The sequence below is a fragment of the Hydra vulgaris genome, chromosome 09, assembly GCF_038396675.1.
Source record: "Hydra vulgaris chromosome 09, alternate assembly HydraT2T_AEP".
NCBI lineage: Eukaryota > Metazoa > Cnidaria > Hydrozoa > Anthoathecata > Hydridae > Hydra > Hydra vulgaris.
In genome coordinates, this window is record NC_088928.1 from 39259738 (window position 1) to 39285601 (window position 25864).

Here is a 25864-nt window from a genome sequence, read left to right on the forward strand (position 1 = left end):
TTACCTATTAAATTTCAAAAAATTTTTAAAAGCAATATGAATCAAAAATGCTTATAAGAACTTTTGTTGTTGTTGTTTTACGAGATCAATCTGAATATAAAATTTACAGAAGAACATAAAATATATACATAAAAGTTTTAAATAGCAATTAAAGTTTATAAAAATAATAAAAACCCTTATTTTTAGAAATAAAAAAAAATGTACATAATTATTTATATAATTACATCTTTTTGCGTTTAAGTTGGCCAATTTTCACTTTAATTTGGCATTTTTTCATTTTAGTTTGGTAATTTTTACTTTTCAAACTATAGTGAAAATTGCCAAATTAAAATAAAAAAAATGCTAAACTAAAGTGAATATTGGCTAACTCAACCTACTAGAACTATTTTCATATATATTTACAATTTACAAACATTGGCATAAAGTGCAAATTGACACAAGTGCGAACTGGCTTAAGTGCGAAGCAGTTGCAAAAACTGGCATATGTGCGAACTGGTATAAGTGCGAATTGGCATAAGTGCGAAATGCTAATTTGCATATATGCCAATATTTGCAATTCTATTCGGCGCATTTTGCCAATTCGCACTTATTCCAGTTTTTGTAACTGCTTCGCGCTCATGACAGTTCGCACTTATGTTTTTTAAATTCTTTTGGCGCACTTATGCGGATTCGCACTTATGCAAGTTCGCACTTATTCAGCCTCCCGATCAAGAACGAATTAATTTATTAGTATTAAACTTAATAATTATTATTTATTAAACTTCGAATTAATTTTTTTTATAGTTTATTGATTTGTTTTGACACGTGACTTTCATCGACCATCAAAATCATTCATTTTGCATGAATAATTCGCGCTCAATTATGTATGATTTGCAAGTGGACTTTGATCGCCTTTTGATTGATTTTGCTAACCGTTGTTATCTACTGTTACAGTAGGTCATACACTAGCTGTATGTAAATAACTAATATTATTTACCATCTATCTCATATGCTGAATCGCTAGATAGATAGTTTATATTATAATAATGAAAGATGATTGAAAAATAAAATATAAACAAACAATTATTATTATTACTAAGAGTTGATTAATTTAAATACGTTATTTAAATTTGAATCAAAATATTAATTAACAATGATTATTTATTATTACTTAGAATTGATTGATTTAAATAAATGGTTTCTCATTTGATTTATTTAAATCAATCAATCATTAAAATTTCACATTTAAATTATTTAAATCAATTTAATATTTATTTTTTGAAAGATAAAATAAATCAAATTTTACTTTTATATAAGAGTTTAATAATTTGATAAGTAAAAACTAAAGTTAAGTTATCATTGTCTCAGCTTTGTCAGAATATCAAAATTTTCAAAGCCAAGTATTAATAAAACATGACTCATAAATTGTTAAAACGATAAATTAATACACACACAGTACATTTTATTTTATGGCGTTATGCAAGTTAAAAAGTTGGCATAATGAATTTAAAGTCCTTTTACCCTAGTCTGTATTTAGCATGCATACAAGGTAAAGACTTATAAAACAAAGGTTTCTTTAGACTATTATTTATATTCAAAGCTCTAATATGGCACATTGGGTTCAAGCAAATGCCATAATTCTTAAAAGCCTAATTTTCAGGTCATGTTCATAAAAATTTGTCAAGTGTGCTTATTAAAAGTTGTTATTTGACTAAAGTAAAACATTGCTCTTTTAAAGTTTGTGAGTGTGTGTGTATATATATATATATATATATATATATTATATATATATATATATATATATATATATATATATATATATATATATATATATATATATATATATATATATATATATATATACACACACACACACACGCACACACACACACAAATATATATATATATAGATACACACACACACACACACATATATATATATATATTTATATATATATATATATATATATATATATATATATATATATACATAAGGTATACAATATAACACATGATAATATAAAAATATTTCCTTTATTCACATATATACACTTACGTATGTATATGAATATGTATAAGTGTATATATATATATATATATATATATATATATATATATATATATATATATATATATATAATATACTATTAAAATATATATATATATTATTATTTCTTATTTATTCTTACATTTTTTTAAAGGAAATTTATACATATATAAAATGGCTGCTCTAATTGAAAACAAAAATTTTGTAATTCCAAATTCAGCCCCTGTTGCTCTTTTGGATTGTAGTGATGCATTTCGAAGTTTAACAGACAAAGAAAAAAGGTATGCTCATTATATGGCAAAGGCATGCAATGAAGGTGGTCTAATCGTTCTTTTACAAACTTCTCCAGAGTCACCTGGAATTTTTTTGATGTTACAAAGGTTATTTTCAGAGCAGAGTATAGAGTCATTAAAAAATAGTGCATTTCAAGCATGTAGGTCAATTACAGAAGATGATTTTCAGGTAGAAATATTTTTGCACATCTTATGCATACTTATTATTAATTTTTCAAATAATTTTTTTTAGTGGGAGTTGAATAGAATCAAAAATTTATCTAAATTTAAAGTTTAAAAAAAAATATATCCAAAGTTCTTAAGGATCTTACTAAACATAAATGAAAATCAAATATCACTAAATTGCGAAAAGTAAATAAAAAGATTGCACTTAGGTGCAATCACGTAAACACAAAAAAATGTTTTTCATGCAAGATTTTAAATTGTATAATTTGATTTATATTTTGTTTTGTATTGTTAAAATTTGAAATTTTTTTCAAATAATTTATTAAATTAAAAAAAAAAAGGCTTACAACTAGGGATTGCAATCCTGGGATCCCGGACGTTTTTGGGTCCCGAAAATCCCGGGATTCTAAACACAAAATCCCGGGATTTTCGGGATTATAGCAGGATTGAACTAATTAAATTATTAAGAAAATATCGATAAGGAAATGGGATTAAGCTTTCTTCCCCCAACAAATGATGGGATAGCAAGTGTGGATTTACTCACTAATGAACAAAAAATCAATGAGCTAGTGAAAAAAGTCTGTAAGGTAATTGTTCTTTTTAAACAATCCCCGACAAAAAATGATGCAGTCTTGCAAAAATATGTCAAAGAAGAGAAAGGCAGCAAGCTTTTGCTAATTTTGGATTTCAAAACAAGATGGAACTCTCTTCTATTGATGCTAGAGCATTTCCTTGCTTTAAAAACATGTATACAGAAAGCTTTAATTGACTTAAACCACCCAGTTTCCTTAAACGGAAGTGATTTTGTGGTTCTTTTGGAAATAATAGAAGTACTTGCACCTGTCAAATTAGCAGTAGATGCGTTATGCAGACGATATGCTAATCTATGCACTGCAGATGCAGTACTCATATTTTTATTCCAGCAGATTGTTCAAAAACCATTTCCCTTTGCTAATAAAATGTTCCAAGCTATAAAAAAAAGAATGGAAAAAAGACGATGTGAAGAAATTTTTGGTGTTTTAAATACCTTCAAAATCCAAAATATGATGCTGTGAATGATGAAAGAAATGTCTACAAAATTTTTGGAATTCCTCTTCAAACTCTTATTAGGAATTAGATAAAAAAAACTTATTGAGAGACTAGCTGCTTTTAAAAATGATAATTTAGAAAAATCAAGTATTGATGTTAATGAAAATATAATGGCTGTCATTAGAAATGAAGAATCACAAGTTCGAGCCTCCCTGTCTTTAAGAGAAAAGTTACAAGAACATTGCACAAAGCATGAAAGCCATCGAACCAGAAACACAAACTTCAAATTTAATGTCAATAATAAAGAAAGAAATGCATCTGTTTGAAAATGGTGGAAACCGGGGGCATAATTTGTAATTAATACCAATATTTGTTATCTATTCCACCAATGAGCATTAAACCTGAGCGGGCATTTTCTGCAGCTGGGTATTTGGGAAGTAAAATAAGGAGTAAGCTAAATGACCAAACCTTAGATGCTCTACTATTTCTCCGGGCATATTTTCAGACAAAAAAAGATGTTTGTAAATGAAATATGCATTTAATATGAATTGTTTTTTTGTTTTACATTTATTATTTAGTTACCATTTATTTATAAATATAAAATAAAGATTTATTTTTATTTTTGTTACTCAATATTAATAAACAACTTATTTTGTTATTTTTTACAAAGTAGCTTGCTGCTACAGCTGCTACATTGGTAGCCAAATTTAGGAAAATTTATGTTTACAAATTTATTTTGAAATTTTGATTGTTTAGTGACTTTAGTCAAATACACTTTAAATGTTCAAATGTTATTTACATATCCAATTATTTGATGAAGATTATTCTGTTAAGTCTGTAATCTTAAAACATAATATGGAAGGTACCGTATATATATATTTCTGCATCATTTTAAGATCTTTATATACACCTGCTGCCTATTACACAATTGAAACAATTTAAGGCGCCATAGAAAATTAATTTAAGTTATTAAGGTATAATGAAATTAAATAAAAAATTGATAACATCGAAAAGTATATTCATATATGCAGTATTAACTTCTGTTTTTTAGCAAATACCTCACATTATATATAATCCCGGGATTTTAACTTCTTCAATCCCAAAATCCTGGGATCGTAAATCAAGCCCGGGATTGCAATCCCTACTTACAACAAATTGCTTGAGTAACATTATGACTAAGGTTAGGCTTTTACTGTAAATGATGTCAGTAAATTTCAGCTAATATTGATTTTTCAATAATATTTATATTATGTTAATTACAGCTTACTAAAGTTTTTAAAATTGATTGTTTTTCAAGCCTTGGAAATAATCTTTCATACTGTTAAGAAAAAAGTAAATAATAAAGTTTTATGCATTATTTGCATTTTTGCACTCATTTAAAAGTTCCCAATTTTAGAATTCTGTTGATAATTCACAAAATTTTTACTCTAGTTTGTTTGTATGTTTATTTGTATAATGTATGTTGCAAAAGAATTATTATCTTTAGAAATTAAAGAGTTACAATAAAAGAGAGACAATAAAATTTTTTTTGGATTATCAGTTGTAAGTCACATATATTATAACTAAAAAACTTGTAAAGCTTTTTTAACTTTATAAATTGTGTAGTTAATAACATAATAAAAATTGATATTAGCAATCACTTTTAAAATAAATTTACAATTAAGTAAATTAAAAAAGCTTTACAAGTTTTTTAGTTATAATATATGTGACTTACAACTGATAATCCAAAATTTTTTTTATTGTCGTTATTATTGATCAATTTGATTTGTCAAAACAGTGTCACCGAAAAAAGTGACAGAGTTAGGATTAAATATCAACAACATCATTGTCTGCTCAGTTATAAGTGGAGCTTCCATGATAGTTAAATTTGAAAAACTGGTTCCGACTGAGCATCAAATTTGTTGTCCTTATAGAATCAACTTTGCAGTTTAATAATATCTATATAAGATGTCTTTCCAACAAATCCAACACAATACAGTCAAAGAAACAGGTAATAAGGATACTATTAGTAGCAAAGAACATGAATCTGACACTAAAGTCACTTTTCTAGGTGTCACCATTGATAAAAGCAACCACATTCCAAAAGTGAAAGTTCACTTGCAAGATTCCAAGGTTTCACTTATGTTCAACTGCAGAACAAGATAGATCAGTCTATTGTATTGATGGTTTAACGGTCTCTCTAGAATACTTTCCTCCAAGAACATTTCTCCACAATTGAAATGCAGTGATAATTAATGGGACATTTTGTTTGACATTGTTGCTTCTCTAAACTCAGTCATGAAACTGAAGCTCTTCACTGACAAAATGCAACTCTTCTTATTGCTGAGAGAATTTAAAATTTTTTTATAACAGGCTCAAACAATATGGTTCAACACTTTTTGACTTTTTGTTAATGAGTATAGATATATACACAGGGTTTTAGCCAGGAATATATATTTTTAAACTCACCTATAGGTAGTAATCTTTCCTCTTCCTGCAGGCAAATATAACTTCTTGGATTCAGACTGGTATAAAATCTTTTATTCCCTCTCAATAATTCAAAGTCAAGCCTCACTCTTCTCCATGGTTTTTCTCTCATTCTGCTGCTGCAATTTCTTATCGTAATCATTACTTCCATATCTATTGCCAAAATAATTCTCCAGAAAAATGCTCTCTTCATAAAGTGTATCAGCTCTATTCTTACAGTGTATCAGGTAACATCTTTAAGATTATTGAATCTTTCCTCATCAATCATAGTATAAAAGTTGTCCTCGATGGACAGCAATCTTTTTCATTTCCTGTAACAAGGTGTTAGCCAGGAATAAAATTTATACAGCGTTTTCATAATATTGGGAATTTAGGTTGCTGTCGGCTGGTTAGTAAAAAAAAAAAAAAAAAAAATGTCGCGCATAACAAAATTTTCCAGGCAAATCTTGTTGCGCCAATACCCAGTACCAGGGATGCAAAGTTCCATCAATTTTTTGGGACTCTGGACTCCAGGCTCAAAAATCATGGACTCCTTGGACTCTGACTCCGGACTCCGAATTTTTTTTTTCCTTTCTTAAATTAAATAAGGATTTTTACTACCTGGAGTTTTTATGTATAAATGCCAGAAAAGTGATAGGGTACCAGTAATATTTTTATTATGAATAATATATATATATATATATATATATATATATATATATATATATATATATATATATATATATATATATATATATATATATATATATATATATATATATATATATATATATATATATATATATATATATATATATATATATATATATATATATATATATATATATATATATATATATATATATATATATATATATATATATATATATATATATATATATATATATATATATATATATATATATATATATATATATATATATATATATATATATATATATATATATATATATATATATATATATATATATATATATATATATATATATATATATATATATATATATATATATATATATATATATATATATATATATATATATATATATATATATATATATATATATATATATATATATATATATATATATATATATATATATATATATATATATATATATATATATATATATATATATATATATATATATATATATATATATATATATATAGTATATATATATATATATATATATATACTATATATATATATATATATATATATATATATATATATATATATATATATATATATATATATATATATATATATATATATATATATATATGTATAATATATATATATATATATATATATATATATATATATATATATATATATATATATACACATAAATATATGTATTTTTGGTTCCCTAAGTAGTCTATTCGGTCTTATTGCAGAGCACCGCAGAAAAGCAATTAACAGGAATTCACTCCTCCTTCCTAACCGATGTCGCAAAACTTGCCCAAAGCTGGGTTTCAACCACGGTTCCCTTACTTTTTAGGAAAAATAAGGGACCGTGGGTTTATGCAGCCGAGCGCAACCACTGCCTAATAAGAATAATACAATTCCAAAGATAACTTTTATTTATTTTGTATTGCTGCATGCACAGAATTCTCAATTTCTCAGTTTATTTGAAAACATATGATCATAGAATTATAAAAAGATTTAAATGTTTATTTACATTAATTACACTCTAAATTATAAAGTTACAAGAACAAAATATTACAATATCTACATTGTCAAAAATTATTCAAATAAAAAACTCGTTTGTTCGTAAAAAAAGCATATCGTCAATTAACTCAGATGTAAATCAACTACGATGATCTGGTGTCATGTGCTTTAAAACTGAAAACAGTCGCTCAACACTGACTTGGGATATGGGTAGCGACAAAGCGACTCGGCAAGCATTCCGTAAAACCTCAGGGAACTGTTTAATTGCTTTAAATGGGTTAAGTTTTATAAAGTCGTCTAAGTTGGAGGAGGTATCTTTAAACATTGATCGAATTTCCGGAATTGTTTTTAGAGCTTGTCGAAACTCCGTTTCAATTACGTCTAGTTGAACCTGCATTTGTTCTTTTGAACAATTCTTTTCAATCTCCTGTTCACATAGCATAAATAAATTTGGTCGTCGCTTTGCGACTGGTGAAGCATCCTCTTCGTTTTCTGAACTAGATTCGGCAACATGAACTGAAAAAGAGTTGCGCGCTACTGCCTTTTTTTAATTTTGTCGAGTTCATCATTCTTATTTTTATTAGCCAGTTGAATCAGTTTGTAATTAATTTTCCAAAGTCCATCAGCTGCAGCTATCTATAGAAATATTATTAAGTTTTTGAATATGTATTTTTTAAAGTTAAATATTCAAAACTATATATATAAATGCTTTTTGATAAAAAAAAACAACCTTATCTTCAGTCGTTGTTAGCATACAGCCATGCCTAATATCCACGTAAACTGCTGCAAGAAACAACAAATTTTCGCGTAGTGCGCTTTCTCTATTATTCATTCCTATTTGGAAATCTCTAGCTAAGTCACTGTCTTTCCCGTCTAGTTCACACTTTATTGAATTCCAATCAAAAAGGAATTCGCCTGCGGTAATATTTTCACGCTGAAGACGGATAGTTAGATTGCGTGCCATATGCAATACATCTCTCAGTTCTTCCCACATCCCCCAAAAATATGGTTGCACATTAAATTCTTTAGGAGCTTCTTTTTGCATATTCAGGTTTTGAATTACTGGTCGAATCTAGAAGAACAGAAGAATTCATTAAATATATGTATTACGTTTTCAACTAGAAAACTTAGAAGTTATTAACTATAACTTACCTGAATTAGCCTCTCGATCATATTGAACTGGCTAGACCAACGGGTAGCCTGATCTAGTATTGGAACAAGATGTGGAGCTTGGTCTCTGAAGAAGTCAATCCACTTAGAATTTCTCTCAGTTTTGACAACTTCTCTTGCATGGCTGAGGAATTTTTTTATTGTGGGCATCTTCAATGCATCATTCACGGCTAGCTGTAAAGTGTGGACAGCACATCTTTGAAGATGTATAACATTCATTCTACTGGCAACTCCACTTGCCAAGACTGCTGCCGCATTGTCTGCTTTATTTTGACCATCTTCGTCAAACTCATCAGTTTCAACTGAAAGATCGCTTTTGTCATCTTCGATTTCCTCAATGGCGCTGATCCTGAAGTCGCGCACCAACTTTATATTCACCTAAATATATTAATTATTATTTCAATAGTTAACTGAAAATTTAGTGAATATACGGTTTTATCAAAAAAGTTTATTTTTTAAATGTTTTTATTTAAAATATTAATTTTTATATCAATTTAATATACAATGTTCTTCATTTTAAAAAAATATAGGTGAATTTTAAAATATGTGTTACTTACTGCTGCGTTGTCAACACTGAGGCCTAAAATATTAATTTTATTGATTCCAAACTTATCTAAACACTTCTCAATAATTTTTTTAGTGTATTCCGCCGTTTGTTTTCCTTTCGTATCGATAGTGCCAAGATTGATGACAACAATTTCATCATTGTTTGAGTATTGCACATTTATACCGAGGTAGTGGCGCATATGCCTAGATGTAGAATCGACTTTTAAATAAATCAGCATTTCGGATCATTTGTTTTTGATTTGTTTGCGATGCTTTTTGGCAAGATCACTAATTTGAATTCTCATATTATCTCTATTCATTTTAAATCCAAACTGAGATGCAACTTTTCCACAAAGCTTTTGAATAGGTTCCCGATCAAATGCCTATAGAAGTTGTTTTTAGAATAATACATTTTTATTAAAATATGTCAAAAAAACATATAATTTTTTAGATTTTTTTTGAAATTACTTAATAAATATTAACGAAAAAATAATTTGAACCTGGAATAAAAGACCTTCAGTTAAAACCAGCTGGTTTAAGGCTTTTAAAAACTCATCTTTTGCCATATGCAAATTAATTTGCTGCGGTACAAAACACTTTAATAAGGATTGCTGTGAAGTGCTGCCTTTGATGGCTGTATGTTTTTGCTTCTTATTCTTTTCTTCTAATTGTTTTTCAAATTTTTCTTTTTCTAATGTAATGACGAGCTCCGCATGTTTTCTAGATAAATGTCGTATAAGGTTGCTAATGCGAGCTTTTGCGGCACATGTAATTGGCACATGTAATAATACTTTTACTTTTTTCGGGTACAAGACATTTGAACCATACTACTTTACATCCATTCAACATTTTATTTGTACGATGAAAATGTCTGTAGATTGTATCTGATGCATAGTTAGCGGCCATTACTAGTCAAGATTGTTGCTCACGAGTAAACATCAAATATTATTATAAATAAAAATGTTGTTATTGCAAGTTATTGTGAACATGCAAAGTATTTGCTCTCTTTTATATATGCTTCACCAAATTAATTATCTGTATAACAACTCTCGAAAACATCGTTAGGAAAGTTGTTAACATGACTAGTTACAAATTGATGACGTTAGTAGTTTTTCCGTCAAAGGAATTGTTGCGCAAAATAATTTTTATTTATTTGTTGAGGTATTTTTATAAGCCTTTTTTTTGGCTTCTTTCTGATTTAGATGGTAGGTTTTTTACCATTAATCTAGATCGTTAGTTTGGCTCAATAGCGCAAACTTACAGACATTTGAATTTTTTTTTTTTTGCGTATAATTAATTTGTGAGTTAAATTTGATAGCTTTTGGTATCTAAACCATACCGCTTTCATTGCAATTTTTCAGTAAGCGTTATTAAAATAAAAAAATTCATTTTTTTAGGAGAGTAGACCGAAAACCAATGTACATAGTTATATTATCTCACAACATTTCGGGTTTAAATTAAAAGAAACAATTTTTTTCTTAATAAAAGTAGTTACAAGTTTTATCTATTTATAATTATAGTTTCACACTACTTAACAGTTTTAAATAGTACTTAAACAAAGCACAAATTCAATCGACAATTATTTTTAAAGAACTTTACTTTGGTAAAATATTCCTTTACTGCTCATAAACTAGTTCATCATTTCTAATCGACGTTCTTTCTATGATAAATCTAAAAATTTAATAATAACGGAATCACTTAAGCAAAAAAATAAACTTCTTAACTAAAATATCATTTATTTTTAAATTTGGTACATATTGAAAAAATTTGAGCAAATAAATTCTCAAACATATTACCTACAGGTCTAGCCAGGGAGGGATTTTTTGTGTAAAACGAGGAAGGTGAGTCCTTCAAAAGCGACGAATGTCTTATAAAAAATATTGAACTGTAAGTCAAATGTTAACTCCCTCTCTTTTTAGAGGAGGGGGCAACAACCCCCTTTCCATACAACCCGTGAAATCGCCCCTGGGTCTAGACAATTGATGACGAGGAAATACTTTAATAAACAGTTCATCATAAGTACTTTCTTAATGGGATAAAAAAAAATATAAAACAAACATTAAGGGTTTCATTAGTAGTTTTATATTTAAGAAATATAAAACTTATAATGAAATATGATGAAAAATTTAAACTTGAAACACTTTATTTTCTTTAACTAGTTTTAACAAAAAAAAGTTATTAAACAAACTGTTTCTTTAACAAAAAACCTATTAGATCACAGTTGCAGCAAAATGCGTTTATTTTATATTTTCTGAATAAACGTCACATAAACAATATCAAAAGATAATTTAAATATTCTAAACGATAAAAGTTTTGGTTTAACGTAAAACTACTGAACGGGTAGGCAAATGGCCATTTCGCACGTAAAATGTGAGCTGCGTAACGCTTCTTAAAAAGGCGCAACATTCAAACCGATACTCAATCTGGCCAAATAAATAAAATCGGCAAAACAGATGGTTAGCCTCCCGGTCAAATGCTCTTTTTCAGTGCTTTTTGACAAGGTCTTTTTAAGGCATATTATTAACTAAAAAAAAAGAAAAAGAGTCCCGGAGTCCTAAAATTTTTATGGACTCCTAAGATTCCAGACTCCGGGCTAAAATAGGGACTCCATGGACTAAAATAGGGACTCCGACTCCAGACTTCGCATCCCTGCCCAGTACTGATAAAATATATATAAAATATAATGAAAATACAAAAAATTTATATTTTATAAATGCAAAATTTTAAAACAGATTAGTTATCAACTTGTTTCTTTCTTAGCAATCATGTCTTTTCTTTGCTAGAAAGAAAACAACAATGATCTTTTATTTGCAAATAAATAAATAATGATGCGATATTTTGATCTCCTTTACTTTAACTGCTTTAATTGGGTAACTCGCTTTTAAATAATAATAATTAAAAGAAATATTATTTAAGTAACATTTAATATGATAAAAAAATATATTACACTTTTCAAAAAAGTTTAAACGATTATTTAAGTATAGAATAAAAATTTTTTACAACAGAACAATTTTTAACAATTTTAACGTTTCTCTAGTTTTAACATTTAAGTTGCTTTTTAATAGCGAAAACTATTTTTAAAATAACGGTTGTCTTTGAAAACAACATACATTTTAAGGAAAGTTTTAACAATTTATTTAAAATACTTAAAACCTTTTTTGACCTTTTTTATATTTACACAGATATTCATATTTTTGCAAACTAATTTTATAATATAACTTTTATCAATAAATAATTTGTTAGTGTAAATTTTAAACGTCTTCATGCTTTTAAACTTTGCCTAAAACATCATCGGCGATAAGAAAAAATAATTATTTATATCATAAGGTTGATAGCTTTCAGATAAACTTGGCTCGCAATGCGCGTTTTAAACGAGAGTTTCTCGACATACGAGCCTGTTTATTTAGGTAATGATTGGGTTTAAAGCGATAAGAAAACTAGGTGATCATGCAGAAAGTTTTGTCGCACAATAATATCTAATGCACAAGATAATGATTATTAAAACCATTAGCTCTAAAGCTTAGCACTTGCTGTGTGAACAAAAAGCTTGTATTTTGCATACAAATAAAAATTCAGTAAACTGCTACAAAGAAAAATTGTTAAAACACGGCCGGAATACAAGGAACTACCGTGAATATTCTGTGAAAAAACTACAAACATTAAATATTCACCAATTGTCTGTAAGCTCAACAAAAAAAAATCAAATGAGATTTACGTTGTAAATTTTCAATTTACAACGTAATTCTCATATCTTGATTTTTACATTTTAACTCGTTGACAAAGTACTCTAACAAATCGTCGTCAAAACACTCCTTCGGACCTTCTGTTGCAATCATCATCAAACTTTCTAATGTGCTTTGGCTTAGCTGATTTCGAAGACGGTTTTTAACTATTTTTAATTTTGAAAAAAATCTTTCCGCAAGCTACACTCAAAGGAAATATAATGAGTAACTTAGTTAAAAACATACAATTAGCATTAGCACTTATCAAAACAGGGTCATTATTAATCACTTTCCATAACTCTTGAGGCGTAAAATTGTTTCTTGACTTAATTAAATTATTGAGTACTTCTTGGTCTTTTTCTTTCGATATACGTATATCGAAACTGTTTTCCCATTCTCGGCGTTTAGTAAATAACATAATTTTGAAACTTTCAAATTCGTTTTTTGTCTCGGTTTCTGAGATATCTAGAACTTGAATGTGTAATGCTCCAAATTTGTTACTGCTTTTTGATCTGCCATAGTGAGTTATGAGTTGCTCTAAGCTTTCTTTACCATAACTAGACAGTTGGCTGAGTGTTTTAGGCAATTGTCTTGGGTCAATAATTGAAAGCGATTGCCAAAATTCCATTTGCGCGAAAGTGTTTTTTAGTTCACTTTTAAAACTGTTGACAAAAGATCTAAAAATGTTCAACTCAAACTCACTTAGGTCAAAGTTTTTATTTTTTTTTAATCGGCTTGTGGCTGGTAACGAAAAAGTTATTTCATCAGTCACTGAATTTATTTCAATAAAATTTATTTCAGTGAAATACTTTCGTTGAGTACCCGAAATTAAATCATCTAAACAATGATTAACTTGATTGACATAAGTTGGAATGTCGCTGAGACTAATTTCTACTTGCGAACTTTGCAGTACTAGCACAAGTGGGCGAATCGCTTCAAACTCATTTAAGAGCATTAATATTGTTGCAATGTTAGATTGTGAACTCGCTTGTATAATTAGCCCGAGTGCTTCGGCTTCTTTTTGTTCGGTATAGCATGTTGACAAAGCTTGTAAAATCGGTTTATAACCTTTGAACACAACTAAACAAGCTAGATCGTGTGCAGTCCAACGAGTTACACTTGGACACACTGGAACTATCGTTTCTAGCTCTCCATAGATTTCGAAGCATTCCTGCAGCAAATGCATGGCTAGTGTACGTACTTAAAAAACTTCTATAGGTTAAGTAAAAAAATATCTACCTCCATAATAGTAGGAAAATCTTTTAAAATATGTTTAAAACATAACGCAAGTTTATGACTTGTACACCCAACCCAAACACACAGTGGCACAGCATCCTCGATGTAGGCTTTTAAACCTCCTTTTATACCCGAATTGATGCTTGTTGTGTCCATACAAGCAAAGCGAGCATTTTTAAATGAGATATTATTAGCTCTAAAAAATTTTTGAACAACATCAAAAATACTTGAAGCTGATAGACTAGAACCGGTGAGTTTACTTAATGGAACTATTCCTATAAAATGTTCTTTTACGATGCCGTTGTGTTCGAAAGTGGCATGTATAGTTAACTGTTCAATCGAAGTAATATCAGAAGTTTCATCTGAAAAAAAGAAAAACACCCACCATTTCTAAGTGACTGGAGTAAAGGATTTTTGACAAAATCAAAGATAATATTTATATACTTAGTAATATATTCCGGAGACATGTATGTTGCATTTGCTGGGCTAGACAAAATGTGCGCCTTAACTTCCTTACAACCACACGCAGCAATAAGTTCAATAATGTCTGAAAAATATGAGTGTGTGTCCAGTTTTTCATGATTAACAAATGCGTGACTCGAAAGAAGGTTTTAATAACGAACCGAGAGTTACTTGTTTTTAATGTTTCTTTTGCAAGGGTATTTTCACGCAGCATTTTACAGATATTCGAATCTTGCTTAGTCATTTCATCAAAAGCTTGTTTATTTTTTAAAGCTATAGTATGCCAATGCGTATTTAAGTGATTGTTAGCAGGATTACTTTTTTTTCCAGAGGCAAACGATATGCAAATTTTACAAAACCAACCTTGTTTTGATGACGAATAAAAAAAGTTGGGAAATAACACCTCATAATTTTTGTGTTGTTTTAAATCGTAGGTCTTCTATATTTTTGATTGGTATTTGTGCTGGCTTGACTTTCTTTTTTTTTTCTTTTTCCAAGAACTGAAGTTCAAGGAACTGCGTATACATTGTTTTCGCTTACTGCTGATGTAGACTGATGAGGACTTTGGTATACTACTGGTGTAGTATGATTAGGACTTTCACTTACTGCTGATGTAGACTGAGGAGGACTGTGGCTCACTACTGATGTAGACTGATAAGGACTTTCATTTACTGCTGATATAGACTGATGAGGACTTTTGCTTACTACGGATGTAGACTGATGAAGACTTTCACTTACTATTGATGTACATTGTTGTCTATAGTTTTGCACACTTGTTTCTTTGTGTTTCTCAAATAACGTTACAATAGTTTTTGACTGAATTTTTTTATATTTCTTTTTAAAATAGTATTTTCCATTATTTGAAGGCATTTTGTTGTCGCTTTTATTTTATTGATTTGAATCTAAATTATTAATAGAACGTCAATTTCATTCAAAAATAATAAGGTCTTCAAATCGAAACCTTTTTCAATGGAATAGAACTTTTTTCAAATAGAATGTTAGAAATTTAAAAATTTTCGTTGTTAAAAAAGATTTTGTTGTTTTAGACAAATAGTGCGTCAATGCTATTTGAGTGAATTTTTTTTAATCAAATATAAGTTCGGTCGAATAAAAAGTTAGCAATAAGCAATAAGCAACTACAGCCGGATGAGATTGGTTGACCGTGCAAATAAATATTAGCGACATATTTCTTTTAGTTGTAACTTTAGTATGTGTAACTTAAAAAAAAATTGATTTTTGTATTTGTAAATTTTGTTTTACTAAATTAAACTTTTTTTTTTTGTTATTAAAATTTTTGATTTGTAAATTTAAAAAGAAAATTGTAAAAATTGCAAATAATTTTTAACATTTATAAGCACAAATGATTTATTAACTTAATTAATATTAAAACGCTTACACTAAAATGTGTCACAAGCAAATTTAGTTTACTAACAGTATTTTTAATTACCTTTTTAAAAAACTTTTTAATCTTTTTTTAAAAGTAATTTCAAAATGACATTTACCTCGACAAAATTCATTTTTTGAATAATTACTATGCTAAAATCTTTGTTACTTTTCTAACCAAAGATAAACAGCATTTGTTAGTTTAAAATAGTGTCTCTTGTGCCATCAACTAAAATTCATTCTTGTGTTACTCGTCATTCAATTAAGTCTCATTTTTTGACTATGACTGTTTATAAGTGCTCTAAAAATTTTAATTCATTTAGTTTTTTTCCTTAAACATAAGTTCTTTGATATTCTCTTCCTTCATCTTGTTTTCCTGATTCATATAATTTGCAATATTTCAAGTCAGCTGTTAGTATTTATCTTTCTTTATAAACTTCATCTTTTCTCTTCCAGTAACTTTCAACTCTGATATTGGTTGCTTGCAGCCTAGTTGGAAGTGAAGATGTTTAAAAAAAAATTAACATATAATACGAGATTTAGAAATCTGAGAATAATGGACTTGAGTATTTTTATTTTGCATCAATTTCTTGCAATAATAAAAAGACATTTGTTCTCCTTAGTTCTTGTTAAAAGTATAAAAGAAATGATTATGAATATTTGAACATAGCAGCAAAAGAATGAATATTATGAATATTTGAACATAGCTTCAAAAGTAGGAGAAAACCATGGGGTAGATTGAGATTTTCCTTGAAATTGTTAAAAAGGAATAAGAGTTTCCATGCTTGACTGAATTTAGATTACACAACATGTGCAATATTCAGCAGAGAGTAAAAAGACTTTAGCCCCTGGACCATTAAAAAGAAAATCACATAAAGAATTTCAATTATGAAAAAGAATTATGAGATTAAAGTTTAGCGAGATAATTGAACTGTTTGAACCACCCAAAAGAAAACAAAGGAGATAGTGAGTGCAAATTAAGGTCAGAAGCAAGACACAAATCAAGAAGTGAATGTATTTGATTAGGATTGTCTGGAAAATAAGTTACAAAAATAATCTGAATAGGAAATTTAGAATAACAAAAATTTCAAGCTTTGATGCTAGGAGGCTAAGTGGGACTATAGTCTTGTCAAATTAGGATCCGACCTGGACAAAATTTGGATAAAGATGAATTTGGTATCTTTTGAAGCGTAATTTTATCAACTTTAACATATCCAAAATCCACCAAAATCCATTTTGGGCAAAAAAAGTTACGATTAATTTAGCTCACCTCACTTTTATTCAAGTTTATTAAAAATACAAAAAAACCCCGTCGTGTCAACTGTCAATAAGTTGTAATAACTTATTATAAAGTTGCTTAGTCTTTATGAAATTTCGCGCAGATATAGCCAAATGTGTAAAAATTTTTAAAAAATGTAATTCAAAAATGCTTCAGAGATCATGTTCTTAAATGCTGATGCCAGCAGTTTTTTTATTTAATATTTCTTATTTAGGCTAATACTTATTGTATATTAAAACACCTTTACTTAAAAATTTATTAGATAAATAGTTGAAACTGAGACTGAAATAAAAAAAAAATTTGTTTATTAGTTTAACTATTTAAAAAAACAAGCATTTTTGAAATATTTTCTTTCATAATAAGTATATTTTTAACAACTTTTGAATAACACTGATCAACAAATAAAATTTTATTGTGCATATCTTGTTAACTAGGTGGTTTTTTAAAACAAATTAAATATGCTGATTTCAAATATGCAAACCATTTTTCACCATCACGTCAAGTTGTAAAGATATTTGGGTTCAAATCTTTAGTATTTAAGGTAAAGTCCCTAATATTGTCGAAAAAAAAGTTATTCAAAAGTATGTCAACCTGGGTCTCAAAAGAAGCTTATTTTCATTGACGATGCTTATATGTTGAAATGGAATCATGGATTGCTTCGCATTCGTGCAAAGTACTGACCCAAAGATTTCTTGTAGTCTCTGACATACCCCTTCTTCTGGTTAAGCCTCCATTGTCTTTTATTGATCTCATCATGCACTGTTCAATTACTAAATCAGGCCAAAGACCAGCCCAGTATCGATCTGTGCGTCAAATACAATGATAACCTGATTTACAGTACTGCTCATAGAGCCAAGGATGTTCTGAATTAAGTGAGTGCATGGATTGTAGATATAACCGAGCACTTTTGGCATAGTTTATATGTCCTGTTGCGGCAAATGAATTAAGCATAAGCCTGATGGCTTCCAGATGTTCGTGCCAATTCCCAGTTCTCTCTGCTCTGATGAACATTTTGATAATGCTAATGTGTTCAAGATATTGCAACCGTAGTATTGCTTTTCTGGATGAACGGGTAAGTTGTATTTTTAAATTTTCAATAAGATTTAAGAATCTTATAACTACTCTGCTATTGTTTATCTTTTCCAAATCCATGTTTTCTTGGACCAGATCCTGATACATATTTTCGAGAGAACTATCAGCTTCATCTTTGGGGCTTTGTTTAAAAAGTAGACTTATTAAGGCAGACTCAACTAAGAAGTGAGCTCTTAGTGCTCTAGCTACTGCTTTACCAGTCATTACATGCGTGACAGAGTTGCTTGCATAAATAAGTTCGAGAAATCTATTCAGCTCTGATCCCTCCATGACCATACCAATACTTCCTAGGAAGCTCATTAAGATGTGGAATCCTCCCAATGGAATAAATATATCCAATTGCTTAGACTTTTAAATACAGTTTTCATCAGATTGGTTTAAGTTAATGATAGGCGCTATGAATATCTTACTTTTTCCGGGATGACATTTACCATTATGATGAAGTTGCATAAATCCACTCCATTGTGTCTGGGACTCACCAGCCGTTGAAGTGAACGAACTTTGCAAGAAAAACCAATACCAAGAGACAGTGAAAAAGTCTGTTGTGACTGAAGCTCAACAATGGGCTTGAACAATATCTTTGTCAATGCTGCTGTGTCAGAAACGTTATACCACAAAATCGGAATATTTATTTTAGAATTTATTTCTGCTGCCTTTAAACCATATCTTATTCTTTTAATTCGAAGAAGGTTATCCAAAATTTTAGAGTTCATCATTCCAGCAGCGATGATTCCCATCCATGAAAAGTGTCTTTACCATCTAATGTGCAGATATTATGATCAACATTGTCTGCCACCCACTGAGTAAATAATCCATTCACCACTCCTTCAACAATGTTATCGTTGTTAGCCATAACAGAGTGTTTAAAGCATGTTATTTCTGATGGACTTATGCAAAAGCCTAGTTTAAATAGCTCATTTGTCAACCATATTAATGCAAACGTGTGATCTAGTTCTATTCCTAAATCAAAAAGCAAAGGCGCGTAAAACGTGATTGAATAGCTTTTGTTACAGTTTGACCAATGGAAGATTGTTTTAGTTCGTCAGATGTGATTTTTTTCATGAAGAGGCGAAGTAATGGGCTTAAACTTTTTTCATGATGCTCAATATCGTAATTAGATGGGTAATTCTCTGTGCTGAACTTTAGATTTAAAATTTCTGTCTTTATCAACTTAGCCGCGATTCTAATAATACCTTCACCTTGGTTTGCATCTTTGTTCTTAATTATAAATGTAGCCGCATCTTTAAAGCATACGAAATTAGATTTTCCTTCAGTTTGGCTAATAATTATGTCGTCTTTGTATTTTTTTTCTAATTTTCTCTTTAAGTTGTCACAGGAGCCATTTGATTCTCAAACCAACCACGAAGCCTTTCAAAGCGTTCCGTCATTGTTGAATTTTCTTTGCAACCAGGCTTTTCTGCTTCAATCAAATTTGACCTGTAAATATATTAGGACTTTCTAGATTAGCATATGAAACATAAAAATACACATAACGAATATAAAAATTCAAAACTCGGACAGAATTGGTCAATATGTTACTTTATTATGGAAAAACTACAAATCACTTTATCATTTGCAATTTGTACTTATTAATTGCATTAAACAACATTTTTGATATATTGCTATAACATGAGAAGATAAATCAATTCAAATATATTGGAATTAAAACCTGTTGGTGGAAACCTTGCTGATTGAAAATAGCTTATAACATTCAAAGTGGTATATAGCATCACTTCTAACCAGATCACAGCAGCAATTCAAACGAGATTTTACTTCAACTGTCCATATATCTTTTCTGTCTTCACAAACCTTAAGCATACTTTGTTTGAATTTTATTGTACACACCTGTATTACGGTTTTACGATCACGATATTTAGAATCGGGTAATGCTAGGTTGCCACAAATAAAGCAGCATTACTTCTAGTTAAATATGTTGGTCTAAGTTATAAATAAATTTGATTACAAAAAAATACAAATGTTAAGCTAGTGTTTTGCTTTTTTTAAGAATGTGGGATGTTAAGGACCGCACAATGAATTTATAAAAAACAGCTAAAAGAACATAATTGAACTAAGTAACTCCTTTATATCCAAATATATTTAATTGTATGGATCAGTGACACAAACGCAAGATTGAGTAAATACGAAAATATCTTACTAAACGCAATTTTTAATGTTAGGGCTTTCTATTTGACATTTTAAAAGTTTTCTTTTCGGATTTGTAAAATCACGCCTGCAACTTAAAGTATTAATACCTTTCCTTCTAACATTAATCGTTTGATTAACCAGGTCACTATCTTTGCAAAGCAAACAAGTTTCTTTTAATGTGTTCAACATTGTATATTTTATTTTAAGATATATTTAATAGTTTATCTAAAATTAAAACACGAAATTTAAAAATAATATTTAACAACATCAGCATATGGCTCTAAAGTTTACCAAGTACACAAAACATATTATTTTTGAGCATGCTATGCTGGTATTTTTACATTTTTATAATTTGTAAATTTAAACTATACTTTTATAAAATATTATATGAATCGCGTCATTTTTCGCTGAATTATCGCAACTTATTAACAGCAAGTCGTATGGGTTTAGTTTATTTTAAAGAAAAAATCTACAAAGTGAAGTCAGCAATAATATTTATAACTTTTTTTGCCCAAAATGAATTTTGGTGGATTTTGGATATATTAAAGTAGATAAAATTACGCTTTGAATGATACCAAATTCATTTATATCCAAATTTTGCCCATTTTTAGACTTATTTTGGCTAGACTACTAGAGCCAAGTCATTAATTGTGATGAACACTAAATTGACAAAAAAAAAAAAAGAAAAAGGGCTTTTTTAATATGATAAGAACTAACATTGAAAATAATGCTTGGAAAGAAAAAGAATAATAAAAAACAAAAAGATAATTTGTGATGAAGATTCTATGGATGAAAAGTTACTTTGAAGTCCACAAATATTTGTAAAGGGTAGATTGAAATAATTTTATGGTAATAATTTTTTGTTTAATATTTAAAAGTACTTTATTCATGTTTTAAATTAATAATGAACTTAATAGATAGTGCATGACACCCTTAGCAATAAGCAATGAGCTAAGTTAAGCAATGAACTCAGCAACGAACCTCAGCCTTGTTAATCAACCCAAGGTACCTAGAGTGTATAAACTCTTTATGTAGAACCTCAGTCTTGTTAATCAACCCTAGGTACCTATAGCATAAAAACTCCATATGTGGCTTTGACAGTGCACTGCAAAATCTTTAACAAGGGTAGGGTTGCTAGACGTTAGGCTTTTACGAAGGAGAAAATAGCAAAAAAATGTATTTTTACAAGTTTGGCGCTATATTCTCCTCCATAAAAACGGAACGTCTGGCAACCCTAAACAAGGGTAACATTCATGTATAAAAAGCACTGTTAATACACTAAATACTTAATAAATTATTAGCTAAAAAAAAGAAAAAAAAAAAAAAGAAAAAAGAAAGGTTTAAAACAAAATAACCCCCCCCCCCCCCACCTTCAAAAAAAAATTACTTGTCCTAATTTTAAACAAAAACCTAACTATAGTTTAACCATAGTCATAAGAAATACATAGTCTGAAAGTACGGGCTGTAACTATTGCTTTGCCGTTTTAACTTTGATATTTTTGCCGTTTTAATTTTGATATTTGGCCTGTTTACTCTGCACAAGTTGTAAAAATGAGTAGTAAACTTTATATAGAAACATAGCTTGATATCAGTGTATGGCTATTACTGATGAAATTTTTGACAATACCAAGGAACTTAAACAAGATCTAAATGCATTATTATTTGAAAGTTGATTAGTTTCCAATTTTTTGTGCAACTTGTGTTGTAAAGTTTACAAAATGATATGTCCTTAAAAGACATAAAACTTTGAAAAACTAACAAATCAACTCAATTAGCAAAGAAAAAAACACCAAATAATTTTGTCATCTTAAGAAAATTGTTGAAGAATTTTATAATAAGTTGTCAAATGATTTTTATATTGCTAAAGAAGTTAGAGTTAATTTTTTGAAGCAGAGTTTTAAAGATTCTATTTCCCTTTTTGAAAAATTTCCGGTGTTTGTTTCAAAGTACAATGGTGGTGCAGAAGAAGTTTAATCTCGTCTTGTCTTGTTTATTAATTGCCACCAAAATTTGAAGATGTTTTATTGACCAATACTTTGTTTACTGAAGTTGCCAATCACATACTTGAAGATTTTTCAAGAAGTAAACATACTTAATCTAATAATGAAATTTCATCATCCAATATTTTTAATTATAATTCAATATTGGCATGTTGTGCAAAAACTCTTTAGTTCAAATTTTTTAAATCTGAGCTGTATTAAAAACAATGCATGAAAATATTATCAGCACACAAAATTAATTCAGTAATACTCAAAATAAAAATATTATCAGCATGCAAAATTAATTCAGATGATACTCAAATATATATTGACATAAAGAACAGAGGCGGCTTAATTAAAGCTCACATATTTACTCAAAAAATCTAATTCAATGAGAAACAATTTTTTGTAAACAAAGCAAATCTTTTGTAACATCTGTTAACAGCAAAACTTTGATTAATGAAACATATAAGGACTAAGTTGTTAGAAGTAGCTTAAACAATATATGTTACAGTACTAATTGATACCGAAATATCTTTCTTCTTCAGAGTATGCTTGTTTTGTTCTCAAGGGTAAGAGGCTTTATCTATGCTAGAGATATTTCTGAGAAGCATCAAATCAACAAGCGACAAACACACAAATCTTCTATAGGAACAGAGTTAAGAAAAAGCAATGTTAAGCAGTATAGTTGATCTGTTTTATAAAAAAAGTTGTTTTTGTAGTCACAAATTTATTGAAATTATTATGGGTAAACCAACTGAGATCTTTTTAAATAAAAATATTGCTTGTTATATAATGTTGAATAATAAACAGATTATTAGTTTTGTTGTATTTTTACATATTATGCAGGGCTCGAATCCCCCTCATTCTTGGCGCCGCTTTGTGGTACAGTGGAGGGGGTTGTTTTAGTATAAAATTGTATCTTTTCTACATTAGTTCATAATTGTTATTTTTTATCATAATATCTCTCATATTTAAATATTATCTTATAATTTCCTCGTTTAGTGGAATTTAAAATGTAACTGTAAGTTACTGTCATAATGTAAAGCTTAAGTTATAATTTAGAGTTTATTTTTCAGTTATAATGTAATGAGCTGGTAACGTATTTAATACTATTACAACTTTTAGTAATTGTTTTTACTTAACATGATGCTTAAAAAAGTAAAAGTAAAAAAGTAAAGGTAAAAAAATAAAAGTAAAAATGCTATATTTAAAAATGCTATATTTATACTACTATATTTAAACCACTTAAATTAGTTATAGAAAACTATATAGTACGTTCGGTGTGGTGGAATAGTATTGCAAAATTTTGATTGCCACAAATTTGATTGTCGAAAATGTGAAAAAGGAATAGTGTCATAAATTGTCGCATTATTGATTGTTGAATAACAGAGTAAGGAATAATGTCACAAATGAATTTAATGAATAGTGTCAATAATAAAAAAAGAAATAATGTTGTAAAGAAGTTTAATGAATAATGTCAAAAACAAAAAAATATATACTCACATATATTCATATATTAACTATTTGCAACACTATTCCGATTTTACTATTTGTAATACACTTCCAGTTTTACCATATGCGACACTATTCCGTTTTTACTATTTGCAACACTATTTCATTTACTATTTGCGACACCATTCCTTTTTTTTATTTTTGACACTGTTCACTAAATTCATTAGCGGCGCTATTCCTTTTTTTTTTTCTGACACTATTAATTAAATTAATTTGCAGCATTAGGCCTTTTTAAAATATTCGACACTATTCCATAGTTCATTTTTTGACACTATTCCTGTCACCCATACATTCATGACGATAAAACATATGTTATCTTTAAAGAGTATCGAACTGTTTTAGTAAAAAGCTATAAAACAACAATAAAACATGTTTTGACATGTGTTAAGAGCTTGTGTTAATGTAAAACAACTTCGTGACACTGTTTTATTGCTGTTTTATACAGCTTTATAACAATAACATAAAACCCGTTTAAAAATAAAATGAAGTAAATAGAATTGTTCTAATTAATAAATTAGAACCTTATCATCATAAAACTTTAAATTTTATGTTTGCGCAAAAACATGCCAATAGACCATAAGAGACTATAATCTATAGACCAAATGAGTAAGATCAAACAATTACAAACAAAAAATTGATTGCCCTATGAATGAAAAATGCTTATTAAAAATATTATTAGCAAATTTTTTTTCCTCTAAAAATAACCCTGATAAGAAATTAATTCAACATTTTAAGGTACTACACAGCTTTCTAAAAATTAGACCTCAGCTGAAATGATGCAATTCCAGTAGTTGCAAAAGTTGCAACTAAATGATAAATAGTTAACAATAAGTATTAATAAGTAGTAACAATGCTCTTTACAAGAAACAGAAGAATTAGAGTAGCGTATTCTCTAACATAACAAAGTGAAAATATTTCTTTATTGTCTAAATCAACAAAACCAATAAGCTCTCTTAAGTATATTTATTGTTTATGCGACACAATGAACGCAAAAAGTGACCAACGGAGCCGTCCAGTTATGTAGACCTGGGAGATGTGAATACAGAAGTAGATTGTAGATGATATCATGGGGTAAGGAGGAATAAAACTTTAGGACTACAGGGAGAAGGTGAACAATAACTCACGCTCTAGTCATCCTAAGCAAATGATAAAGCAATGGTCTATGAGTAAACAAGTATGTATAAATCCCTTGGTGTATTAGTGGCTATCATGACTAAAAATGTCATACAATATAAAATGATAAAATAAAATAAGTAAATAAAAAAATGGTAATAAATAATGGTTTGGGTAATTCAAAAAGAAATAACAAAATATATGTGTTCTTCAAGGTTCGAACTCTAAATCTGCAGATTATGACGCATCGCACTAACCAACACGCTATAGTGTCAATATTTAATTGTAAAAAAATGTTTTAATAATAAAAATGTTTTAATAGGCTCTAATAAGTATATTTGTCTTAAAATACTTCGATATTCAATTTATCTACTTCGATATTCAATTTATCAAAAAAAAAGTTGAAACAATTTTTTCATGAGAAAGAATTTTTTTTTTTAACAAGTTTACTTCTAAGTTTACTACTATGTTACTAACAAGTTTACTACTGAAATTTATCACACATGTCACACATTTTTGGTTGATTTTAAACAATTTATAAAAAGAAAAGTTTTTTTAAATAACT

At 28.4% G+C, this 25864-nt stretch overlaps 2 protein-coding genes across 2 annotated transcripts in view; one reads left to right on the forward strand and one right to left on the reverse strand.

The window, feature by feature from the left end:
• Positions 1–2171: 2171 nt before the first annotated feature.
• Positions 2172–25864, forward strand: part of LOC100207511 (dipeptidyl peptidase 3) — an 80700-nt gene continuing 57007 nt past the window's right edge. Inside the window, exon 1 of the mRNA XM_065805659.1 lies at positions 2172–2488. Coding sequence (XP_065661731.1) covers positions 2201–2488 — 288 coding nt within the window. The 5' untranslated portion in view covers positions 2172–2200. The remainder of the gene's footprint in view (positions 2489–25864) is intronic.
• LOC124811526 (uncharacterized) lies at positions 7643–11088 on the reverse strand. Its single transcript, XM_065805660.1, has 5 exons — positions 9874–11088; positions 9385–9756; positions 8810–9205; positions 8388–8729; positions 7643–8293 (listed from the first exon to the last, which is right to left on the reverse strand). Exons 2-5 carry the CDS (start codon positions 9610–9612, stop codon positions 8192–8194), a joined length of 1068 nt encoding a protein of 355 aa, XP_065661732.1. The 5' UTR covers positions 9613–9756; positions 9874–11088; the 3' UTR covers positions 7643–8191.

Coding starts and splice junctions, on each gene's coding strand:
- LOC124811526 (XM_065805660.1), bottom strand. CDS start 9,612: ATGCTGATTTATTTAAAAGTCGATTCTACATCTAGGCATATGCGCCAC. Junction 9,206..9,384: donor TCAGTGTTGACAACGCAGCA/GTAAGTAACACA, acceptor TAATATATTTAG/GTGAATATAAAGTTGGTGCG. Junction 8,294..8,387: donor TAACAACGACTGAAGATAAG/GTTGTTTTTTTT, acceptor ATATTTCTATAG/ATAGCTGCAGCTGATGGACT.